The following is a 19,388-nucleotide window of genomic DNA, read 5'->3' on the forward strand; positions in this document are numbered from 1 at the left end:
CATATTTTTGAGCCTCTTTATTTCTGGAGCTTTGATCGATTGATAACTTTCAAACCTCCACTACGACCACTTTCAAGGTAACATCACTTTTTACCTCTCATATCCGTCGTATTACTCTATTCAAAGCAGATCCGTTCCCCAGCGAGTCATGGATGGCCACCTGTATCACCCAATATCTTAACAGACAAATCTTTTCTGTTTGCTTCATTTGTTGACAAGAATGGAAAATGTTGAACCCCTGAATGCTGATCATGACGATGCTGCACCTGATTACTGTCCAACCCCAATTTGCTATTATTATCCCATCAGTTTATTTCCCTCAAATAAGAGGACAGATGCAGCATGGTCCAAAACCGGCTTTCTGAGACCAGCTGGACCTTTGGCTTACTCAATAAGAAACGGCTCGGGATAACATAGAGAAACTACAATTACTTGGTGCATGCTGAGCCCGGTCTGGATCTTTCTTTCAAACCCTGCCTGCATGCAAGACAAAGCCAAGGTTGATAATACGCCGCGTTCATTGGGCTAGATACCCAGGTTGCAATTGCTCACATGTTGTATACGGGAACATGTGCTCCGTATTTAAAAGCAAAAAAGGCCTCTTGACGATTTGAAACTGTACCTTGGACAATGCCAGTCGTGGGTTTTCGTCCGGCCTTGGTCAGTTCTCCATCCTCAACACAGCCCATGCTGGAAGCGAGGAGCTCTGTGCGAGGGTCTAGACCATAAGTCGACCGATAGTAAATCGCAGCACTCTTACACCGATGGCGTACCCGAAAGTGTGTCTCTATCTCTGATAAGCGCCGTGATGCGGTTGTAGATTCTCCCATTTAAAAGAAGCCTGATTCCCCCGTCCTCAGATCATGTCATGACGCGGCTAGTAACCTCATTGATATCATCCATTAACCTCACACAGTGTCTGGATTAGATTTACCGGGGTTTTTAGTTGACTGCTACAGTAAACCTTGAATTATGCTTGTTGGTTGGGCACTATTCCTGGCAGCTCGCCAGTTATCTGCAGCTCAGATCTCGGCACTTGCAAGCGAGCGAGTTTGAACTGCAGTCCGGGTCCGCGAATCTTCTTGTTACCACCGAACCGGAATAACGGGTTTCTGAGACATCATTTTTCACTTTGTTCAAAGACATGATTCATACGACTTTAATTAGCAGTGATGATATCCGCGCAGCATGTATGTCTGAAATATAGCTTTGTGAAGCACTGAGTTATATAGCGCTAGTTTCCATGAATTCATACTCATCGAAAAATCATCGCAATAAATAAAACACGCAAACGTTCGCACCTTACAGTTTGTAACAACGATAAGGCACTCCATGTGCCTCGGCATATTCTCTCAACTGCCGGTTCTTCCAACCGTAGAAAAGCCTCAGGCCCAAAGACACCACAGCTACAAACAGTAGAAGAGCCGCATTGACCCAGTGCCCTGTTGTAAAACCTCCTTGTCGCTCTGATGTTTGGTAAATCCAGACACCGGGGATCTGTCCAAGTCCACCACCGATACTGACGTTGAGAGCAATGGCAAGACCCGTCGAGGCCGTTGTGAACACGTTGGAACTAAGCCATCCAAGCATAGGTGGCATACACGCAAACGAGCCGGCGGTTGCCATGATCAGGCCTCCGTACCGGGCTGTATACGAATCAGCGGGAAGGGCGGCTGACACAATGAAACCAACGGCGCCAACAGTTGCAGACATCGCCGTATGAACGCCTCGGGCGTTGAAGCGATCCGCCGACCAAGCCACCAACACTTGACATACTGTAGTACAAAGTTAGAACCCTGACAATTCCAATGCTGTTCGTGAATGACTTACTGTAAGCGATGGCCCACGGGGGGACAGTCATTAGCTGCGCTTTCAAATCGAAATATCCCAAACCAACAGTGATTGAAGGTGCAAACAAGCTCAAACTCGCAAACGCAGGTCCAGATGCGAAGTAAATAGCGTAATGCGCATACAACCTCCAGTCCATCAAAGTTTCCTTGGCTTCAGCCCAATTCATAGTCGGGTGTGATTCCTTAGAGCCCTCATAGTACAACCGATGAATCGCCATGTCTTTCTCAGCCTCTGACAACCACTTTGCCCGTTCCGGATAATCGGGCAAGAAGAAGAGGACCAGAACCGCTGCGAGACAAGACGGGATGCCTTCGATGATAAAGAGCCAGCGCCAGCCTGAAAGGCCAGAAACACCGTTCATATGTCCGATGCCGTATGCAATAGCGCCGCCGAACTAGATTGCGGTCAGTAATACATCAAATAAACAAAACAGTCAAACTTACTGCGCCGGCAAGAGTTGCAGAAGCAAGAATGAAAGCAACACTATGATTTCACAGTTAGCATGCAAACTATGCATAATGCGCCAGCCCAGAGACTAGCAAGCACCGCGCATGGCAAGACTCACCGAACACTACGCTCGTCATGCTTGTACCAGAAAGTCAAGTAAAACACCAGTCCAGGGAACAATCCAGCCTCAAAAACACCCAGCAAGAAGCGCACAGCCGTAACGCTACCGAAACTGTTCGTCGCAGCCGTCAATATCGTCATTGCACCCCAGCAAAACATGAGAAAGGCGAGCCATCGGCTAGGTCGTAGCTTCTTGAGGAGCATATTGCTTGGGACTTCGAAAACGGCGTATGAGACAAGGAAGACCATGAGGGAAATGACGAACTGGTGATCACTCATATTGGTCTCGCGCTGCATGTCGTCGTTGGTCGAAGAATTGAGAATCATGGCGTTTCCGATATTCGTTCGGTCGAGAAAGGAGAGGAAGTAAATCGCGGCGGATAACGGGATAATGCGCATGTCTTGTTTCCATAGAAGGTCCTTTTCGAGCTGGCTCACGACTTCGTCATAATGAACAGGGACACCCTGAAAGAAAGATTGTTAGACACAAGACTCTATCTCGTTTGCGCGCATGTAGCGCAAGGCATAGGGAGAGGTGGGTATATACTTCGTCCTTTCCGAAGGTTGAATCGACATCGTCAACAGCGGCCGGAGGAGGGAAAGGCACCGGGATGTGAACCTTCCCCATCTCAGAGTCCTGCATCCGGCCGTTTGTTTAGCAGCCGAGGGCCGCGATGAAAAGGGTGGTGGTTTCGGTCCTGTTGATGGCAGAATGTTGTAGTCGAGATCGGCAGGAGGGGGCAAAAAGATGGTCGGTCGTTTCTGTCTTGTGATACCGTGCAGTACAGCTAGCTAGTATGCTTCCTTGTCGGGATGATAAGCGATAAGATACGAAATTAAAAGAAGTAAAACCGGAGAATTGTAAGATGAGAAACAAACGCCAAGAATGAAGAAGAGTGGGTTATCCAATGTATATAAGTAAGAGATCCAGATTCAGACCCTGAAAGACCAGACCAAGAAAGAGAGAGTCAGGTCTTGCAAGAGCGGGAAAGAGGGAAGGAGAGGGTGGGTATGTATGGGTATAGAAGGTCCCGTCTGTTTAAAGAGGGTGCCAGCGGATGAGTTTATTTTTCTGGGCGTTTGGCTCTTGCCTCTTTTTGGGGACCCGGGGGGGCTCCACGATATGAATGTCGAATGAAGATCAGGCAAGGACAAACACAAGCACAGGCACAAGACATCCAGAGTCTTGGAAACGAAGGTAAGGTAAAAATGCGGGGGGAGTCACCGGCCTTTTTTACTGCAACAAGAACAAGCTTCTTTCTTTTGTCTTGATGTCTCTCGCCTCGCATTGCCTCTTCCACTTCCCTCGCTCGGCAAAGACGACTCCACTGCCGATCAGATCACCGCTTGGCTTGGTTCCCTTGGTTCCATCCAGTTCGGCATTGCTTCAAATGACTCGCAGTGGCGCCTTCCATAGGGTCTCACTTGACTCTTTTCCTCAAGTTGTTATCAAATCTTGTATTCCCGTTGACCGTTATCACCGCTCAAGCTCAATGCAGTGCTGTACTCACTCATATCGTATCAGTCACTCAAAGTAAGCTGGACATTTCCCGGTTTGACAACTCATCATTCTCAGTCAGCAGCAATACGACTCTCGTTTAATATCCACGGTATGTTGTCTCTCTCGTTTCAGAACCAGTTACACCAACTCACTACCTATTGTCAACTCAATGTAACTGTGGTTGTGATGCAAGCAACTCTTCCCGCGGCACTCTCAAAAATCATTTACACGATCTTCTTGTCATTGACCCCCATGCATGATCCATGATCCATGATCTTCACTCGTATATCCGAGCACACGCAAGACGGCCCAACAAGGTAAAATTTTGAACCAATTCGAATGTTCATTCGCAGGGCTAATTAGACTTGAAAGAGTCTAAAAGAAAGAAAAATCTCATTCATCACAAGCGGAAGCTCCGCTTCACCAATCCTACAGTAAACTGTGACACAAAAACGCCATTCCAAACCAAACCAAGCGGGGGCATAAGACAGGGAATATGAAAAAGAGGTGCCCAATGCGTGAACGGTTTCAACCGTAATGGCCCGATTACCTTATATTAAACGGTTTTTTCTCAAGGGTTTTTCATCTTGCTAATCTCCTTATGAATTCTCTGCTCTCGCTTTACGGTCCTTTCTGCTCGTTATACAACTTCAACCTCCGAGACAAAATCTTGAAAAGGCAGATTCTTCGGCTCCGGACTCCCGGAGTGGGGGGTCCGGTGCCGGAACTGCTGGATGAAGATCATTTGCCCATTTACAAATCAGTGTCAAGTCTGTCAACCAGTTGAAAACTTGCAGTGTCCTAGTTAGGAATCCCGAAGAGAAACAAGGTCACGAATTGAGTCTTCCCTGTTGCATTAGTGTTACCCACCCCCATGGCACGTCCTCTATCTTCAATTAAACCATCACGAACCTTCCAAACTGGATGTCCGACTTCGGGTCCGACCATGTCGAGTGTTCAGCTGATCAATCAAGTAATTGACATCTCAGCTATACTATACTAGACTGCAGGAATATGTATGTACTGTACTGTAGTCTATCCATGCGATGATACATCATGTCGGCAAAAGTTCAATAAACTCCGAACGAGATTCCTGATATCGACATGATCAACGTGTCTGTCACCGTGGTATCAGTCAATTCAACTTCGAGTCACTTGACCACTGCACAATGACGTGAAAGCAGGAAACAAACTAATAAAATTTGCGTTAATCCCGTACACCCGACCTAATCCTCTTCTGTCTCACCATCCTCCTCCTCTGACGGCCAGACGAACCACGCGAGGACCATGCACATCTTTAAACCAGCAGCAATCCACAAGGCTCCCGTAATGCCGGCCGAGCTCTGCGCAAACAGACCACCTACAAAAACACCGGAAAGAAGCAGCAAAGGCGCAGCTAAACGTTGGTTCCTCTTGACGTTATCCAATGCAAATAGGTCTCTGTCCGAGAACAAGTCACAGTACACACTTGTCAGGACAAGACTGGTAAGGGCGTTCTGCTTCAGAGCTCGACTCGCAACACCCTGTCCACAGCTCTGGAAAGCCATGAGTATTATGGGCACCAAGACATTCCACGCAAGTTCATCTGTGTTTCGACCAGGTGGACTGAACGTGACGATGAGTGCGGCTGCGCTAGTGAGAAGGGCTTGAAGGGTGAATGAGGCACAGAGAACCCAACGACGTCTCGGTGAGAAGAGACGGTGGAAGGCGGCGAAGAGTGAAGATCCGATACAGAAGGATGCGATAGAGAGTGCAGATTTGTACAGACGAGGACCGGGAGTCGATGTCATGAAGCTTGCGAGGCCGAGACCGACATAGACGGTGTTTCCTGTTGCTTATTAGCATGTTTTGAGAGGTTGCTAAGACGTTTACTGACCAGTCTGCATAGAAACAAAGGTTCCCCAGACTTGGATAGAGGAACTATCAAGGAGTCCAGTAACGGCATAACAGGTAAGCAACACAGCGTCTGACCACGAAATGGTTACATCCTTTCGCATTTGACGCATCCAAGAGCTTCTCTTTACAGGCACATTGCCCAGCAACGGTGTTTCCTCATCTCTTGCGACAGTGCTTTCAGCACCGGTGCCTGTTGTCAGAACCATTTCGATCACTCTATGTGGGGCAGGAAGGTCTCTACGTCGCAATTGGAGGCTATGAAGAAGATTGATGGATGGAGAGGAGAAGACGTGAGGTTCAAAGAAAGCTTTGGTGCTAAAGACCCTTATGACGCCAGCCGAGCCCAGCGACGTGTATACCCACTTGCGCTAAGGACCAAGAAAACCGCCGAGATGATTGCAAAAAATCAGTCACTGCATTCGGCTTAATTGTCGAAACGAAAATCTTTTATCTTTGATAGGAGATTTTCAAGAGGGGTCCTCACGCGATATCTATCTTCTTATGATTTGGATGAAGTTGTTTTGTTCAAATGAGATATATTGCTATGACGATGATCCATGTAGGTGCGACATCTCAGACAGACATCGTCATACATATATTTACAGGTATCATTCATGAGAAAAGATAAATGAAGGAATAGCTGCAAACATACAAGGGTAAAAAAAACAGGCGGTTAACTGACAGGAGCTAAATTTTCCCTTCCTCTAAGCAATAACGTTATGAGCCAGAATAGAAAGGAATCAGGGTAACTTCAGGTTATAAGGGTGAAACACCTGTCTATAGGAATCCATGGTGACTATAGCTTACACAGGTAGAAAAATGTTGACAATATCCTACTCAGTTACACAAGGAAATACTGCACAATCAGCGCCAGTATTCAAGGTTCGCTTTATCGTAAAGAAGTGCTTCTCTTTTATAAAACAACATGATCGTCTCAAAGGCCGTTCTGGGAGTATTTACGCCCTGTAGTAGCTTAACTCTCCTCCACGACTGGAGCCGATTAGTCGATTCTCATTCTATACCACGAATCCGTCCTCACATTCTTGGAAGCGCATCGCAAACCCACACTTTTATAATAAGCTAGCTTGCTTTTGATCAACCTGGGCAGTGCCAGCAGGCGAATCTTTCACAAGATCAATGTTGAGATCCTCTATAACAGCGTGAAACGATTAGAAAGAGAGACCACAGACAGGGGTTCTCATAGACTACTTGCAGTTGAACTTGAGTAAGGATCACCCATATGATGAAACGAAAGTCAAGGGTGAAACCTCTGTCTTCATTCAAGCAGATGTTATAGTAATAGTCGGAGATACCAGAACAATTTCCTCTCAAAATGAGGATGCTCAGATGAGCTGATGTTGGAAGCGCTCATCTCGTTGAGAGGGAATAACACGAGAGCTATCGCTATTCCTCACCGGAATCCTAGACCTATCTTGATGTACTGTCATTCTTATACGAAAGCAATCTCATTATGAGACGGTCTAAGGAAGGCCAGAAAGGTTAGGTTCCGCGACTGCCGAGAGGATGAAGAACGAAATATCTAGGTCCCGTCACTTTATGCTAGCTTAAACTAGCATCTAGGCCCCTAAAGCCTCGAGGACAATTTCTCTGTTACCCAGTAGATAGGGCTTCTTGCTGGCGATGGTTTGAAGATGTATTCTCTTACTAAATCATCAAGAAGGCATCGCTTCCCTGATGTTGAACTCATACTGGAACAAATGAGCTGGTTAAGCTCTATGCGACTTCACCCAAGACTTGTGATTCAGGCTATTGTGGTCGGTACGATGGATGGTCCGTTGCTTCCGTCTTGGCGTATACGCGTGTTTCTATGTAAGCGGCACAGCAATCCTGAGCAACTGCAATTAATATCATGAGTCTGGGTTTGACGTTTCACTCCTGGATGTTTTGTGTCTGATTCGTGAAGGTCTTGTAAGAAACAGCCAATGACGGGCGATTCTGCAGTAGAAATTCCCGAAGAAAGAAGCAAACATCCCCGGGGGTCAGAGACATCCTAAGTATCCGCCTACCATGCGAGAGGCCGTTTGTTGATTCTTCTTTTGTTTACTGATTGATAAGAGTGAAGAGCAAGACGGAGGCCTCAGAGATGGTCAGGGGCAGAAGGCAGTTATTATTGAACATTCGATTCGAGAATGGAAATTGGGAAATGGAGTTATTGAATATCCTCCAAGGGGGTCTCGACCGCGGCTACACTCGCTTCGGGGTTTAATAAAGATCCGGAATAGAAAAATAGAAGTAATAGAAGCTTGGCTTTTCCGTCTATTCCGCGAGATTGGTTTTGGGTCTATAATTAGTCTTAAACGAGAGGATATTCTTAATAGTACTATCTCTTGCAGTTAGTATTATTGGGATGGCTGCGGTTAGCGATTAATAGAACCATTTTTCTCAGTTCAGTTCAGTTGATTCAGGGTCTCACGTGCGCTGAAGAACCCCCTGAAGCCTCCCGCCTGAATCGTAACCGCTAGGCCCAGTTCGGTCTTTTCGCTTGCCCCCCCTCCCCTCCTCGCGTTGTTTATCGTTCTGCCTAGTAATATCGTGATGAGAAGAGCGAGGCTGACTCCGATTTACCCAATACACGATTAATTTGAATAGGGGGCCAGAAAATCATCAGCTTCAAAATCTGATTGTGCCTCTATTTTTCTCAACTCATCCCATCTCTCTCATATTCCGTGTTCTGACTAAAGCATAAACCTCCATTGAATCTTAGCGCCGTAACGTCATCGCCTGTCAGCATAACAGAAACCTCCACTGCCTTGGTTTGACTTTGAGCTGGAGCTCTCAATAGCTCTCACATTCATATTTTCACTCACTCATCAACCATGAATCTCAACAGATATATCTCCAAGGTCACGAGGAAGGGCATCTCTGATGCTTTACTCATTTTGGCTGTGATTGGCAGTGTCATATCAATCATACTGGTCTTTATCGTCTTTATCGCTGGAACCACAATCATCCGTGGCGATCCTGATCATCTTTTATGGAAGCCATTGGCTTTGGTGTCGGTATGTTTCTCTTTCTTATAACTTTATACCTCTCTTCCAATAGCTAACAAATCATCAGTTTGAGGGTATTATCCCTAACAATGACACCTCGCGCTTCTTGGTCAAGTTAAACTGGTATGCCAGTTCTTTCGGATGGGAACATCCCACAGCCCCCAGAGGTCTCCCCAAAGCTGGAATCACCTCGTCTGGACTACGATATCACTCCACTATCGTCAACGATCTCCATGAGATCGCTTCAATTCTTCGACTACCTGAAGACTCAGTTAACTGCCCACGACCCGGCCCATATGAAGACCCATGCGGGAATATCTTCTTCGAGGCCTGGCGAAGCTTTATGGCTAGCGGCGGACTCCCCATCCGTAGCTGGTATGTCTGGTTTACCATTGTCTGGGCTCTTTACCTGGGAACTGCGGATATCTTCCGTGAGTGGATTATTCCCAACAGACCTCATTGGATAAAGTGTCGCTGCTTTATCGGTAAGCGATGGTGCCCTCTTCCCAAGGGTAGCAAGGAGGAGATCGAGCAGTTCGACGATTATGTCTGGGACAAGGTTCGCCTATATTACTGGGCTGTCTCGGCCCTCTTTTTCGGAATCGCTGCCGGACACACATGCCTTAACTCGGTAATGTTTGTTCGATACCTGGCGTACTTTGAAGAGCGATTGCCAGATGGCATCAACATGCACGGAAGGAGACGGCTGGCCTCGGAGATTCTGCTCTGGGTGGCCTTTGGAATCAAGACTTTTGGTGCGCTATGCATGGTAGTTAGGTGGAAGTTGAGCAGGAGGCCAAAGGGCTGGACTGACGGACAGAACCTTGGACGTATTGAGCGCTCCAAGCCTAAAAGTGCTGACGGAGGACAATACACTGATTAGATAACACTGGATATAGCGATAACTTGTTTATACTAGGTAATACGGGACACGGAGTGTATAAGAATATCATATTCTGCTTTGTATTCGAAGTTCATGGCCACTGTATTCATTAAAGTGATATGCAACGCGATGTTCGACTGCTGATCAACAGTATTAGCTCGATGCACCCCGCAAACCCATCTCCCAATTAAGGACATTAACTACCTCCGATCGTATCAGAGATCTTGTCCTATAACCTGAGACATTCGTTACCACATCGTATCTAACTAGAGACTGTTAGGTGTTTCATTACATTGCCTGTCTGCTTCCGAGATTTACACCAATGAAGTTTGCAAGCGTTTTACTAAAAGAATCACGAAGTAGCCAAGACTAGCTTGGTCTTATCTCCCCGCGGGGAAATACCCTTATAGTTTGCCGATCTTGAAGACCGGGCCGGTCCAGTTACCATTCTGGGTGCTCTATCAGTCTCCGTCCCGGCTTTCGGACACCGGCTCATATAAATGAAGATAGACTTGTTTCTGTGTAACTGATTGAACGACAATATTCCTTCTCTTCTTATATCCAAGACTGTCATTTATACATATCCAATCATGCTCTTATCAACACCTTTGCGAAATAGAGCGCTTCGACGACTCGTTTCGAAACAAGTCTCTCACTCATTCAGCACTTCTCCGAGCAAATCTCGCCTCGTCACCGCCTCGACACAACTGACCACAAAATCTCTCCCAAGTTTCAAGACATCTATTCAGTCAGCCTCCTTCGCAACAAGTGCCGAAGCAGAGAACCAGAACTTCGCAGCAGTAGCAACAGGCGGAATCCCCTACTGCGGTATTCCCAAGATCGAGGATCCGTACAAGAAGCGCCAATGGCAACTTGAGCACATGGCGGGAGCCTTTCGAGTGTTTGCCCGCATGGGATTTACTGAAGGTGCGGCGGGACATATCAGTGTGAGAGATCCTGTTGATCGTGACACATTCTGGATCAACCCGTTAGTACACGTCTCGTCCTGAGCTGGGTTAGTATACTGATATATGGTAGAATGGGAGTTCACTTTGGTATGCTTAAAGCAAGTGACATGGTCCACATCAACGAAGACGGCCAGGTAATCGGCGGTAACCGTGTCGCTGTCAACGCAGCCGGTTTCACAATTCACGCAGCTGTCCATAAGGCCAGACCTGACGTCGACGCTGCGTGCCACGCACACTCCAAATTCGGCAAAGCATGGTCAACATTCGGCAAGCCTCTCGACATGATTAGCCAAGATGCTTGTATCTTCTACAAAGACCACAGCGTATACTCTGACTTTGGAGGCGTCGTGTTTGAAGATGATGAGGGCGCTCGTATAGCTAAAGCTCTAGGTCCCAAAAACCGATCGGTAATTCTACAAAACCATGGACTGTTGACGGCTGGTGGAACTGTTGATGAGGCTGCGTATTTGTTTTCGCTTATGGAGAGGACGTGTGAGATTCAGCTTTTGGTTGAGAGTGCGAAGTTGGAGAGGAATGTTATTGGTGATGAGGCGGCTGAGTATACTTATCGATATAATGCTGATCCGGTGAGTTATTTTGTTGAAAGTGAGTAAAGTTTGCTGACTTGTGAATAGGTAACATTGTATACGGAGTTTCAGCCTGATTTTGAGTATGAAGTTTGGAAGTCTAATGGAGAGCTTAGATCTGGACTTGACTAAGGGGAGGGTTCAATAGCTCAGGAACTAACACCAATAAAGCCGGAGCATATGCACATCTTCCGTAGTCACTCATTCTCTCGTTGTTTTATCTATACCAACGTTTATATAAACCATTCAAGGGGCATTATTCAAAGCTTAGCAAGTATCAACTCTTCCTTGGGGACCATAGCAGTCAAGACATCGCCTGCAGCTCTACTTCCAGATGATAAAGCCACTTCCAAATGAGATTTCAACAAATCATCCGCCTCGAAACCTGCAAAGTGAACCCTACCGTTCGCCTCCTGGCCACCAGCATACAAAAGTCCCGCGATGTCTGAAGCCCACCTAGTTTTCGGTGTATCCTTTGGCTCAATTCTTAAAATGGGATCCGGGATCGCTGTAAACATGGAAAATACATCTCTCAGATGTGCCAATATCGCTTCTCTCCGCTCAAGCTGGTTCTTCTTCCACAGTTCACGGCCTGACTCGCCTGCAACGATACATGTAAGGGCATACACTCCGTCTTCATCGTTCGAAGTATCGTGTGTTTGCCAGATTGGGCCTTGCATGCTCTGGGAATATCCACTAAGTCCTTTCGTCCTCCACCAGGGCTGGTCGTATGTCAATACTGTTTTGACGCAGAAGTCTGGGGACTCATGATCCTGACTCCACTGCCCAGGTTCTCCAAGGACAGGGCTAAAGTCGATATGTTCATTAGGGGATGGGACAGCCATGATGACTCTTGAGCACTCAAATGTATCCCCATCAGTTGTAGTCAAGACACGCTTGAAACCAGACGTCTGATCAACATGATAAACATTCTTCGAAAATAGGACAGAACCAGGACTCAGACGCCGTGCAAGAGCTTCTCGTAGCCCTTGCGGTCTTTTGATCCGCATACAAGCAGTTACGCTGGATTGATGGTCGGCTTCATCCACCTGGAGGACCCATTAGATCAAATATCAGCATCCCTGGAAATAAGACTTGCAGAATCATTGTCGTCATCATGGTCCTTAAAGCCATGCATTATACTTTTGCCGGGCGTTTCCGGGACCATCTCAAGCCCCAGATTGTTCACTAGATTCCATGTACGCGGATGTTGAGCAGGGTCAACCCAGACCCTTGGATACTGTGCAGATCTAAGACCATTGTTGAAGCTGCCTCCGACTCTATTGCGAGCTTCAAGTACAATGCATGAAATGCCTGCTTGTTGGAGGTCATGGGCAGCTTGAAGACCGCTGAGGCTGGCGCCGACGACTATAACTTGTGGTGAGTGTTTGGAGTGAGTGCCGGTCTTATTACATGAAGCCATTGTGTTCGATTTATTATGTTTAGTTTCAATTAGTTGTTTTTGTGTCGGATTTGGAGCTTGGTTCTTGTTTCCTCGCTCGGTAGTCAGACGCCAACTTGATGAATCATCAACAACAGCCCAGGGAATAAGTCAGAATAAGATTCAAGGTGAGCTACGATTGACTAAACTGAATTGATTAAAATACTAACCCTCGAGACCTTTGAACCTTTAGTAGCTCTTACACCCCGGAAACGTTATCTCTCAATCCCGAACCCGGTCCGTATCTACCGAGTCTCCTCCGCATCGTTATAGCAACGTCTTTCTCCACCACTTCTCTTCCTCCTCCAGCCAAAGCCTCACATTCTTCGGCTGTGAAAATCCATGACCTTCTTCAGGAACGACTATAAGCTCAACATTACCACCTGCCTTCTTGATCGCAGTGGCCATCTCTTCAGCTTGGTCCAGCGGCGTGATCTTGTCTGAACCACCGTGCAAGAGCAGCAATGGAGCAGTGATCTTCTCGGCTTCGAACAGAGGACTTCTTTCACGGCAGATCTTGTCCTTCTCACTCTTGTCTACACCTGGTGCTAGAACCAGATGGTCGGTGTAATCTGATTCTAGCTTGTGTGTAGAGTCGTCTAGGCGCTTGATGTCGCTTACGCCGGAGAGACATACACCGCCAGCGAATGTCTTTGCATGGCGAGTCAGACTTTGAAGGGTGTTGTATCCTCCTGCACTGACACCAGTGATACCAACTCCTCCAGTTTTGATCTGGCCACTTTCCGTCAAGTTATCTGCGAATTCAGCAGCATCATCTGAATCAACCAGTCCCCAATTTCCCCATAGAGCATTGCGATATGCTTGGCCATGGGCACAAGAGCCTTTGTAGTTGAAGGCGAGAACAGCGTAGCCTCGTGAAGTAAAGTATTGAGTTCGGGGGTTCAGACCAGGGCCAGTGTAAGATGTTGGTCCGCCGTGGCTGGTCATGATGAGAGGAGGAAGATCTCCTTCCGGTGCCAGAAAGTTAGGATTGTGCGGCAGCCAGAGGAAGCCATGGATTTCTCGCTGAGGTTGTCCCTTTGAGCGGATGGATTTCAAGATAGGCTTCGAGCAGAAGTCTGTAGGAAAGCCATCGTCTGTAGAACCTCGCAATTGAGTGATCTGGCTTTTGCCTTCGACGTCGATTCTATACAAAGCCTTACCAGACGTCTCGCCTGCTCCAATGATAAGAACTGAGGTGTCACTCAGGCGAGCTACTGCATCCAGTGTTACTTCTGACAAGCTTTCAGCGTCTCCGATGTCCTTCCAAGAGTTGGACTCCATGTCAATAACAATGACTCTACTTTGTCCAAGGATAACTGGCGCTGCGACAAGGAGTCGATCAGACAAAGGTGCGTAGGTGTGACTAGCGGCCATCAGTATAATCCTCAAGTTGTAAAGTTTGGGTCCCTCACCATCCTTGGAACCATCGCAATCCGCCAAATTCGGCATTGTCAAGGCCATCCACCTTCACTTCGTGCTGCTCATCGCTGCCAGGAAGAATGCGGAATAAACGACGATATTCACCGATCTCTTTACCAAAGAAGAGCGATCCATCAGGTCCCCATCTGGGCTCCGCTACGCCTTCACGGTCCTTGCCGGCTACCAGACGGATGTCTGAGATTGAACCTTCGTCGTTCCATGTCGCAGTATACAGTCTCGCTGCGTCAAAGGGCAACTCGGGATGGTTCCACTCCAGCCACGCAAGTTTAGAACCGTCAGGACTGAATGAGGGTTCGTAGTAGAAGTCAGCTGTATCAAGAATCCTCTTCACCTCTGCAGTCTTGGTATTGATCGCAACGATGTAATTGCGCACGCCATCAGGAGTATCATGCTCATGATCTTCTTGAGTAGCCAGCACCCAGGTACTCTTCAAATTGGCCTCAAAGTTAGAGTATCGCAGTTTCGGATCGCCAGTTAACTTGGAAACTTCCTTGGTGTCAGGATTGACGATGTGAACGGTGTCACCCTTGTTGGAAAAGATGATACGATCATCCGGTAGAACAGCGTAAGGCGAGCCTCCATACTCATAAACAGTATTCTTGGCGCTGTATTCAGAAGGAAGAATTTCTCTCCTGCCATCTTTGAGAATCTCGACGATAGTGGTGCTTCCGTTCTCACGACTTTCAGTGTAGAAAGCTCTTCCCGATTTGAGCTGCGTCTGTTAGTAGCTGCCATTGCCAAAGATAATTAGAAATAGTACATTAGCTCTTGGTGCAGAGAGGCTTCTGGTCTTAGATACGATAGAATCTACTGAGATGGGTGACTCCCAATCCCCGTAAGGAGCTATCTTTTTAGACGGCATGACTGTAGTTGTAGTTGTAGTTGTAGTTGGTAAGGTGAGGTCGAGTCACAAATGCGGGGTGAAGAGCCGAACAACACGAACTGCATCATTAAAGAAATAATATGTCAACCCATTCGGGTGCTTACGTTCATAAATATCTCATCGTTCATAATCCTGGGAATGAAATATTTCACTAACCTATGTGAAATACCGGCCTTCCAAATGGAGACCTGAAAAATGGACGTAAGACTTATGATGCCCGCTTATTGCCCTTTATTGAGGGGCCTGTGTACTCTGATAGCAATACTCCGAATAAATGAGGCGACACAAGCCTTGCACGTCTGTTGATATCTGCTTTGAGTAAAATCTGAATAAAGCGATAATGGGTGACTAAGGATCACAGGATCTCAAAGTATTGTAAAGCCTATTTCATTGCTCATGTTTATCGTGAATCTATACACCAGATATCATACACAAGTCCAAGGTTGATCCTCATCCACTTCGTGTGACTGGTCTTCAAAGATATTCACGACGAAAAAAGATATCAGGCCCTCTAAAACTTACATTTCTCATTAACTCATTACTGAACAGCCTCACAGACAGCCTTAACCTTACACTATCGTACAATACTACCCAACACAAACTTACAATGTCGTCGTAGCAAACTTCGTGGCGTCCCTGACAGCCGCCGCCAGGAACACCATGCAAGGTACCCTTCCATCTTGATCAACAATCATCAAGAATCATATCGAAAGAAAGTTCGGAATACGTCATTAATCCACGTGGAAATACTGTACCTAGTGCTGGTATGTACCTCGTGATGTTGCGCCGTCGCATGTCAACACCAAAACCACATGACCACGTGCCGTGATATATGTAACGGTCACGTCAAATGCTGCAGGTACATCAGGCGCGGAAACGTACTCAGTCAGTGTGCTAAAAGCAGGGCATTTTCACCTGAAAATGACCACCAGAGCCTCTCTATCATGGTCATATATATAGCAAAGTGATCATGTCGCCTGTGAAAAAGTTGGCAAGAAATGATTTAGAAAAACAGTTAGAAAGTCATAAGATACAGGTATCTATCGCTTGCTTCAAGTATATACAAAGCACCCTGCCTCCCCAAACGCTATTCCAGCTTTCTCCTAATTACCGGTCGCTTCCTTTGACTGTCGTGCATAGGTTTCTGAATCTTACTCAAAGATTCTTCAGGACTCCGGCGTATGTCCTTCTGGACAAAGCCGTCTCGGCGGTAGGTGTTGTGGCTTTTTGGCGAGGGGGAAGGTGAACGACGAGGAGACGGGATTCTCCATGCCGCAATGGACTTGTACTCAATATAGCAGGACGCGATAGTCTCCTGTCGAGGAGTTGGTGTGTCATCGGACTCTGGGGTATCGTTACAGAAATCGAAAGCGTCGCTAGCATCTTCAGGAAATTGAGCAGTAGGAAATTCGTCCTCCTCCTCCAGATCGTCCTCACATCCATACTCGTGAGGTTGCTCCCCTTCGTCCATGGTGTCCAGTGACGACTGGCTCTCTACACAATCCTCGTCCGAAATGATAGCATTATCATTATCGTCAGACTGTGAGGTCTCATCGTCGTCGTGAACGAGTGATCGAGGTAAGTCGGGACGGAAAGGCCCGGACTCGGACCCTGAAAACGACATGGAACGAGATGGGGGGTTAGAGGCGTATCGGTGCGACTCCAGACTGGCTGGGGAAGAAGCCGAAGACTCATCTGAGTGAGCAATCTCAGAGTGGGGCGGCGAGGGAGGCGCCTGCACGATGGACCCTGATCTAATATCAATATCGGTATGAACCGACAAGGGGGTCTTGGTCATGACAAGCTCATCGTCAAAGAAGTTGGCATCATCGACACTGCTGGCCGTGGTGCTATCGGTCTTGACGCTGTTGGTCTCGGAGAAGGAGGATGAAGCAATAGAAATAGCGTCGTGATCACGTTCTCGATCATGACGATCGATATAGTTGGCGGGTAGGTAGCTTGAAAAATAACGGACGATCGAATCAAAAGATTTAGTGCGGAAAAGTTGAAGAGCATACTGCCAATGCTCCGAGTCCATTAACTTGGGGTTGGCGATAATCTCAACGGCAAGAGATTCAAGAGATTCGTGCAACTCGTAGATCCGTTGTTGTTTTCGCTCAGCCATCAAGCGGTGAAACTCGTCGACAGTATCGGCATCGCGGGAAATTTCGTAAACGTCATGATGGAAGGCTTCGGGGTCTTGGAGGTTAAAGGTAAAGGTGTTGTATTGGTCGTGAAGGTTGGTAAAGAGGTCATCCCTCTTCATGCCGAATTTCCAGGCAGGCCAAGCCCAGCCTGGGTCGTCCATGTCGAGGTCACGGTATGAAGTAATGAATGGATTATGGTGGTTCGAGGATTGTATTCGTGTTAGAGAAGAGAGTGTCCAGTAAGAGTGCCCGGGTTGTAACGCGTCGAAAGCTCGTGGGAGCTGCAGAATCTATATCATAGCCATCGCGACAAATTCCTCAAAAGATTTTTCAGTGATCAAGAAGGTATGACACTGAAAGAAAGCAGTAGCAAAACTGGCTTATAGGGCTCTTCTGGGGGATTTTAGGTTGTTGTTTTTTTGGTTTTTTGGTGAAGATCGTGTATTTGGGAGTCGGGGCTTGACGAGAAACAGAATTCAGCAGGTTCTGGGGGGGCAAGAGCCATACCCATATCTCAGGGTGCGCTCGGCCCCCAGCAACCTAAAGGCCACGGGTGCAGCCCAAGATGCCTGAGGCAGAAGACGATATGAGGTGCTATTGGTCGTCAGCCCCGAAAAGCCGGAAACACAAGACTTGCGTGCATAACTAGTGGCCAATCAATGGAATTTTAAAGCGGCAAGTGGGACGAGCTTATGCAATCTCTTGGACTAGCTGCATGATGGCGTCCACTAAGATCGAAGCCCAGCACACCTTTGATGCCTTCAGTGGTGTTCCTTTGTGAAATTTGCGGCAGATTTGTTTGGGCTCAGCCGGCGTCGGCGTTCCAAGAGATTCCATCACAAACGGCTGTCAAACATGTCATTCACACACAAAATCTGGTGAAGGGCAACACCAAGTAATACGCTTGTTAGTTAGTGAATCTGTCACAACGAGAATCGAGAACAAATTCATTGAATTACGGGATATTCTTCATCACTCTTATCGACTCATTCTGACAACAAACTCTCCGCATGACAGAACATCTCCACTCGTTGCCTGTTCAGTTGGGTCACAAGGGATCTAGAGAGGCGAAAATCCACAGAATCACCATCACTCATCCAAACTCACGATGAGACAATGACTGACCTAGTAAATTAATGTCTTGCCGCTAACTACCGTGACAATCTCACGTTACTATATAACATCGCCGCTCTGCTGTATATAACCTGTTCTTCCACCGGATCTCGATAACAGTTCAGTCATGCTGGGGTTGTTCCTCTCTTCAGTTGCTTCAGTGTCGTCATGGTAGATCCGCCTGAGCAGTGTAAGAGTAGTTCATGCCCGGTAAAACTGCCGTCTTCCAGGTGGTTCTTACTGTGCTCGCCTTTCGATTGACAATGTGCAGTCAAAGGGCTTACTGACGTTAAAAGATGATCAATCCTGCTTGTTACCAAAAATGCCATGGGATGTTGATTCTCAAATGTATCTGCATTCACAATTTGTGAGTATCTATACATTGCATCTATTCTTAGGTGAGATGGGATCTCTCCACAGCCACACTCTTGAGGAGGTTGTGGCTATGACATTCGTGTCCTCTTTACTGGGAATCTGCCTTGTCTCGTCTTGTCCAGCCCTACCCGCTTAATGGAGTCCTAGAAACCCACACTCCAAAAAAGCTCCCTCCCCGTCCCAGAGGAGAGGTTCCAGAGAGAGGGGACTTTCCAGGCTGCCACCACAAGTTGGTCTCTGCCCGTTGGCTTCGCTTCGTACCGTTCGTCCCGCTCCCGCTTTCTTTCTAATTCTATCTCATTGCTTTTTATTAGTTGAAACGACCATCTTTCTCCATTCTTGGCTCATCGGATCAAGTCTCTAGTCGACATTCGCTGTATGACTCGACCCCGATTCTGTCTTGTTCCTCGTGGAGTCTGAGACGCTATCAGCAGGCCTGTCTGTCTTCTTGTCCTGGACCTGACCTGGGCTGAAAGTCCTTTCAACCCTCCTAGAGGAGAAACCCCCCAGCGTGTCCTGTCCTTCTGATATGCCCCGTTCATACTATGAACCTGTCCTGTAAAAGTCCAACGCTGTGCTGTCTCTGTTCCTGCATCTGCATCTCTAATTAACAAACCTATTTATCTCGCATCCATCCATCTCTCTTCTCACCGAGCAGGGTATTACTGCATCTATCTAGTACATACCTATTACTATCACTATTACTTAGCCACAGCCCACTT

At 47.2% G+C, this 19,388-nt stretch overlaps 6 protein-coding genes across 6 annotated transcripts; 2 read left to right on the plus strand and 4 right to left on the minus strand.

The window, feature by feature from the left end:
- Nucleotides 1-1,302: 1,302 nt before the first annotated feature.
- On the minus strand, nucleotides 1,303-3,061 carry FIESC28_03747 (uncharacterized protein; the record flags this gene model as incomplete). The annotated part of the gene is made up of 5 exons (XM_031157896.1): nucleotides 1,303-1,775; nucleotides 1,831-2,245; nucleotides 2,295-2,334; nucleotides 2,417-2,883; nucleotides 2,966-3,061. The coding sequence occupies 5 exons, from the start codon at nucleotides 3,059-3,061 to the stop codon at nucleotides 1,303-1,305; spliced, it is 1,491 nt and encodes a 496-aa protein (XP_031018156.1).
- A 2,084-nt stretch (nucleotides 3,062-5,145) lies between these two features.
- On the minus strand, nucleotides 5,146-6,021 carry FIESC28_03748 (uncharacterized protein; the record flags this gene model as incomplete). The annotated part of the gene is made up of 2 exons (XM_031157897.1): nucleotides 5,146-5,747; nucleotides 5,796-6,021. The coding sequence occupies 2 exons, from the start codon at nucleotides 6,019-6,021 to the stop codon at nucleotides 5,146-5,148; spliced, it is 828 nt and encodes a 275-aa protein (XP_031018157.1).
- Nucleotides 6,022-8,652: 2,631 nt separating this feature from the next.
- On the plus strand, nucleotides 8,653-9,709 carry FIESC28_03749 (uncharacterized protein; the record flags this gene model as incomplete). The annotated part of the gene is made up of 2 exons (XM_031157898.1): nucleotides 8,653-8,835; nucleotides 8,894-9,709. 2 exons carry the CDS (start codon nucleotides 8,653-8,655, stop codon nucleotides 9,707-9,709), a joined length of 999 nt encoding a protein of 332 aa, XP_031018158.1.
- Nucleotides 9,710-10,299: 590 nt separating this feature from the next.
- Nucleotides 10,300-11,396, plus strand: FIESC28_03750 (uncharacterized protein; the record flags this gene model as incomplete). Its single annotated transcript, XM_031157899.1, has 3 exons — nucleotides 10,300-10,697; nucleotides 10,748-11,264; nucleotides 11,313-11,396. 3 exons carry the CDS (start codon nucleotides 10,300-10,302, stop codon nucleotides 11,394-11,396), a joined length of 999 nt encoding a protein of 332 aa, XP_031018159.1.
- A 128-nt stretch (nucleotides 11,397-11,524) lies between these two features.
- Nucleotides 11,525-15,010, minus strand: FIESC28_03751 (uncharacterized protein; the record flags this gene model as incomplete). Its single annotated transcript, XM_031157900.1, has 4 exons — nucleotides 11,525-12,313; nucleotides 13,027-14,071; nucleotides 14,121-14,860; nucleotides 14,909-15,010. The coding sequence occupies 4 exons, from the start codon at nucleotides 15,008-15,010 to the stop codon at nucleotides 11,525-11,527; spliced, it is 2,676 nt and encodes an 891-aa protein (XP_031018160.1).
- Nucleotides 15,011-16,118: 1,108 nt separating this feature from the next.
- On the minus strand, nucleotides 16,119-17,339 carry FIESC28_03752 (uncharacterized protein; the record flags this gene model as incomplete). Its single annotated transcript, XM_031157901.1, has 1 exon — nucleotides 16,119-17,339. One exon carries the CDS (start codon nucleotides 17,337-17,339, stop codon nucleotides 16,119-16,121), a length of 1,221 nt encoding a protein of 406 aa, XP_031018161.1.
- Between the last annotated feature and the right edge of the window lie 2,049 nt (nucleotides 17,340-19,388).

Source organism: Fusarium coffeatum (genome assembly GCF_003316985.1).
Source record: "Fusarium coffeatum strain FIESC_28 chromosome Unknown BRIP53273_contig_77, whole genome shotgun sequence".
Classification (NCBI taxonomy): Eukaryota; Fungi; Ascomycota; class Sordariomycetes; order Hypocreales; family Nectriaceae; genus Fusarium; species Fusarium coffeatum.